The 4,729-nt window shown below is 36.2% G+C and overlaps 1 protein-coding gene across 1 annotated transcript; it reads left to right on the top strand.

Annotated features, from left to right (window-relative positions):
• The first annotated feature begins 540 nt into the window (after window positions 1-540).
• LOC113284435 (26S proteasome non-ATPase regulatory subunit 8 homolog A-like) lies at window positions 541-4,519 on the top strand. Its single transcript, XM_026533893.1, has 6 exons — window positions 541-706; window positions 819-897; window positions 1,008-1,110; window positions 1,793-2,056; window positions 2,897-3,008; window positions 4,143-4,519. The coding sequence occupies exons 1-6, from the start codon at window positions 602-604 to the stop codon at window positions 4,281-4,283; spliced, it is 804 nt and encodes a 267-aa protein (XP_026389678.1). The 5' UTR covers window positions 541-601; the 3' UTR covers window positions 4,284-4,519.
• The last annotated feature ends 210 nt before the right edge of the window (window positions 4,520-4,729 follow it).

The following is a 4,729-nucleotide window of genomic DNA, read 5'->3' on the forward strand; positions in this document are numbered from 1 at the left end:
AGTCAAAAAGAAAACAAGAGAAAAAAGAAGGTGAAAGGCATTTAGAATTAACGACAAATCAAGTCCTTTGTTATCTTTTGTGAACTTCTCCGATCAATAATCCAACCAGGTCAACTTTTTAATTGGGACCCATTTAATTTAATAGGACCAAAGTATCCTGTTTGGTTTCGGTTCTAATTAGCAATTCGATGTGCAGCGAACCTGTAAAAATACACGCATTAATCGGCTAGGTAAAATGTAAATTCCATAAACTATACAGACAAAAATGCATAATACGATCAAAGTCCGGGAATTTATTTATTTGCGCGTAATGCTTTTCACAAATATAAATGTGGCTTAGCGTATATCAATAGGATGATTTCTGGCCGAGAATAATGTATATGGGAGATAAATGGCAAAGATTAGCAAATGGTTCAGTGGCTAAGATGTTATCCTTGTGTGATCTGCAGGTCCGATCAAGCAGAACGTAATGTAGTTGGTGGGCTTGATGACGTTGAAAGTGAGCCCAATAAACACCTTATAAATTAGGGGGCATGTCTATTACTTGATCCCTTGAACAACAAAAAGCAGGGAAAAAGAAAACGAAAGAAGAAGAAAAAAGATGGATCCAAAACTTACAGAGGTTGTTCAATCCTTCGAGAGATTCAAAGCTGCATTAGTAAGAAACGATTTGGAAACAAGCAATAATCTCCTCTCTCAGCTCAAGGTAACAATATCTTCACTCACTTGATCTCCCAATTCCAAAACCCTAGTTTTTTCTGATTTTTTTTTTTGTTCTTTTTCTTCCGTAGATCTAAGACCTTTTGTTTTGTTTTTAGGTAATGTTGACAGGATTCAGAAGTCTTCCACCATTGCTAGAAGAAACACCAAATTCAGTTCAGGAATTGACTATAGCAAGTAAGCAGTAGTAAGCTTGATTTTATAAGAGTTAACTCACCCGATTCACTGTCTTTTTTTCTTTTTAGGGTTTTTGATTTTAATTTGATGATGTTTAATTTTTTTTGCAGGGGATATATATGAGCGTGCTGTTGTGCTAAGTGTGAAAGCAGAAGATCAAGATGCATTTGAGAGAGATTTCTTTCAGTTGAAGCCTTATTATGTTGATACAGCGTAAGTGTATATTATCTTTTTATTGATTTTGAACACACAATAGAGAAAATTCTAGGTTCAAGCCTTTTAGTTGAATGAAAACTCGAATTGGGACTTTGAGTTTATCCATGTAGCTTTGGTTCTAGCTCTTTGAAGCCGTATGAGCTGATTAAAATTAGTTCAGGGAAATTCAGAATGGGGATTTTTGAGTTGACCCTAGCTTTGATTTTAGCTCTTTGTAGCTATATGAGCTGATAGGGTTTGAATTGGTATCCTTAGTTTGCTATTACTTGAAGAATGAGACATGTTTGAGACTTTGAGTTTGTCTGTTGTTCTAGCTCTGGTTTTAGCTCTTTGAAACCATATGTTTAGCTATATCAGCTGATAGGATTTGAATTGGTATCCTTAGTTTGCTATTTCTTGAAGAGTGAGACATGTTTGAGACTTTGAGTTTATTGTTCTAGCTCTGGTTTTAGCTCTTTGAAACCATATGTGCAGCTATATGAACCGACAGGATTGGAATTAGTTTACGAAAACTTAGAATGGGGATAGTCGAGGTTATCCATAGCTTTGATTTTGGATCTTTGCAGCTATATGCTGATAGATTTGAACTGGTATCCTTAATTTGCTATTTCTTGAAGAATGAAATATGTTAGAGACTTTGAGTTCACACTTTTGCAAATTCTTTTTATTGTTTGAACAGTGGACGGCTCCCACCATCAGCACAGGAGTATCCTATCTTGGGGCTTAACCTTCTAAGGCTCCTTGTCCAGAATAGGATTGCCGAGTTTCATACTGAGTTAGAGATTCTTTCTCCTGGGGCTATGGAGAATCTCTGCATCAAGCATGCTGTGGAATTGGAGCAATCCTTCATGGAAGGGGCCTATAACCGTGTTCTGAGCGCTAGGAAAACTGTTCCACATGAGACCTATGTGTACTTCATGGATCTTCTAGCAAAGACAGTCAGGTAATCCTATTGTTCCCTTTGAATATATCAAAAGTTAAAGGAGTTTTATTTTAATTCAATTTGTAAGTAGAATTTATAATATTAGTGTAACTGAGGTGCAGTTACATATTGAGTATCATAATTAATGTATGCCAAAACCAAGTAGTTTACCACTAAAAAGGCATACTAGGTGAAATCGGTTTTTTATGTAACTTATAGTCTCCCTAGCAAAGAAAATAGCTTGCCTGTTTTATGCCGTAGAAGAGAAACTAAAAAAAGCATGTAGTTACTGTTTAGTGCTTAGCTGCTCCTTTCAGCCTGCACTGTGGACCATTCCGCCATGCGATTCCTTTTGTTTAGTTTGCTGTTTATGATGCTGGTAACTGCTCCACATTTTCATCAATGTAGCAGTATGTGCTCTCTAATTCTGCGGCCTACTGCACATCCTCCACTGTGTTGCTGCTCTGTTTTCTTCACCCTCTAGCTCTAGTACATGCACCTGAATGATTATCTTATCAAACTGCCCTGTTCTAGGGTTGAATATTATATTTCACTATGGTTTCATTGTCTAGTGAGGTTCTGCCGCTAGTTATCCGTGCTGTTTACAAAAGGAGATGCGATTATTTCGTTCACAAAATTCATGATAAGCTTTGAACTCAACAGGAGGCTGCATTTAGAGCCAAAGACTCTACAATGCTTATCCTCCCAGATGCACCAGCATTTTGCTCCCTGTTATGATTATAGGGAAAGCTGACTTTCATCTAGTAGACTTGGCCTAAAGTTAACAAGGGTAAAAGTAGGGACAACCACTTATTATCATTGCCTTGATTTGACCCTTTCCTGTATTTTCTCCCTTTATAGAGATGAAATAGCTGGATGTAGCGAGAAGGCATATGATTATCTGTCACTTGCCGATGCCAAACAGATGTTGATGCTGTCTTCCGACAAAGAGTTGTCTGCATACGTCACAGAGGTGGGTAACATTTCGTGAATATTATATGATTGCACTTGATTCTCCTGTTATTTATCTTTTCATTTTGTAAACAAGATGAAAACTTAGAAATCAAAATTTAAGTTTGAGTTTTAACCAACTTGATTTCATAACTTACATACAACAAGCATGTTCGGTAATTTGCTCATGTTCTAGTTTGGTCACATGTCACGCCCTCTTTATGCCATTATACTATACTATATATTTGCTTCCTACTTATATATGATGGCTCAATTTCTGTGGAGCTGTGCTCTGTGGTAAGTGTTTATAATAACTCATTCTCGGTCGCATTGTAAACGAAGTGTGCTCTGTGCTTAGGACTTTTCTATTATCTTACTATACTAATGTAAAGCTTCCTTTTCTGGTGTAACCCTGATAGTACAAAACTACCCCTCCACGTTTTTGTCTTTTGACTAGGTTAATAGAATGAAGCAGGGTATCATAGAAATGTTCATTGATGCTCTTCCATATTCCGTCTTGAAACAAAGAAGGATCCCTTTTAAAGAGAATTCCGACAAATTCCTTAAATCTTACGATTTTGATTTCATTAATTTCAGAACACCAACACCGACCGCACAAACCTTAAGTCTGGATTTTGATTTTTGTTTGTCTTCTTCTAATTGGTTCATTTTTAGTTCTGAATTTTGGTTCCAAGTTTCTAGCTTCTCAAAGTTGTAAAGTGAGTGTACCACCATTTAAATCATATACATAATCATATAGAACAATAGGAGGAGCAGAAAAATCTTATTTCACCAAGACTCTAATTGAGAAGTAGACCTAATGTTAGGGTTAATGCAAATGTTGTGAACATTAGCAGGCTAGGAAGCGAAATTGAGAATGAATTGTAAGAACTTGATATGATTCGGCCTTCCATAGCTAACTGCAACGGTCCATCTTGATTATATTCTTGAGCATGAGAAGTCAGAACACAAGTACATAAGGCTTGACAATTTTATATTGTTATAATTTGTATAGAAAATGAGTGGTGTCATGCATGCAACGACTTTAGATTGTTGAAACATTTTCATTCATGTCGCAAGCGCATTGCACATGAGATTTCACTAGTCTTGTTAGTACTACTTTACTTAATGATTATTTGAACTTCAATCCTTGCAGGAGCGACCAGACTGGGAGATCAAGAATGGTGTTGTGTATTTCCAGAAGGCAAAAGAATCAGCACCTTGCAAGGAGATTCCTTCCATGCCACTCATCAATCAAACCCTCAGTTACGCCAGAGAGCTGGAGAGAATCATTTGAAAACACTACTTGCATAACGGAATCATGTTGTTCAACTGAAAACGAATCAGACCTCCTGTGTCATTCTTATCATCTTTTTCAATAGGTCTTGTACAACTCTTTATGGTCAATGTTTATTAACAAAGATTTGATTACCTTTCATAAAGGGTAAAATTAAAAGATACACCTTGATATGCTGATGACCACTTCTGAGATTTCGATTTTCAGTAGTAATTTTTGTTTCAGAGTTGCTAGTATGTTCGTTCTTCTAATATTATATTGTAGGAAGTAATCATCAATGTTAGAATGTGTGGTGTCCTTTTAAGTTCCAAATCTCATATAAGCATAGAGCTATGATAAAGACTTCAGCAAAATAGCTACTTAAGTTCTAAATCTCATTTAAGTTCTGAATCTCATGCGTAGAATAATCTATTTGCATAAAAGAAGATAAACCCGAGTACATGGGA

This window comes from Papaver somniferum, chromosome 5 (genome assembly GCF_003573695.1).
Source record: "Papaver somniferum cultivar HN1 chromosome 5, ASM357369v1, whole genome shotgun sequence".
In the NCBI taxonomy this organism is placed as follows: domain Eukaryota; kingdom Viridiplantae; phylum Streptophyta; class Magnoliopsida; order Ranunculales; family Papaveraceae; genus Papaver; species Papaver somniferum.

What these genes read in the sequence shown, in the direction of transcription:
- LOC113284435 (XM_026533893.1), top strand. Translation starts at nt 602, where the DNA reads ATGGATCCAAAACTTACAGAGGTTGTTCAATCCTTCGAGAGATTCAAA. An exon ending in ATCTCCTCTCTCAGCTCAAG is followed by an intron (nt 707 to 818) that starts GTAACAATATCT and finishes TTTTGTTTTTAG; the next exon opens with GTAATGTTGACAGGATTCAG. An exon ending in TCAGGAATTGACTATAGCAA is followed by an intron (nt 898 to 1,007) that starts GTAAGCAGTAGT and finishes TTTTTTTTGCAG; the next exon opens with GGGATATATATGAGCGTGCT.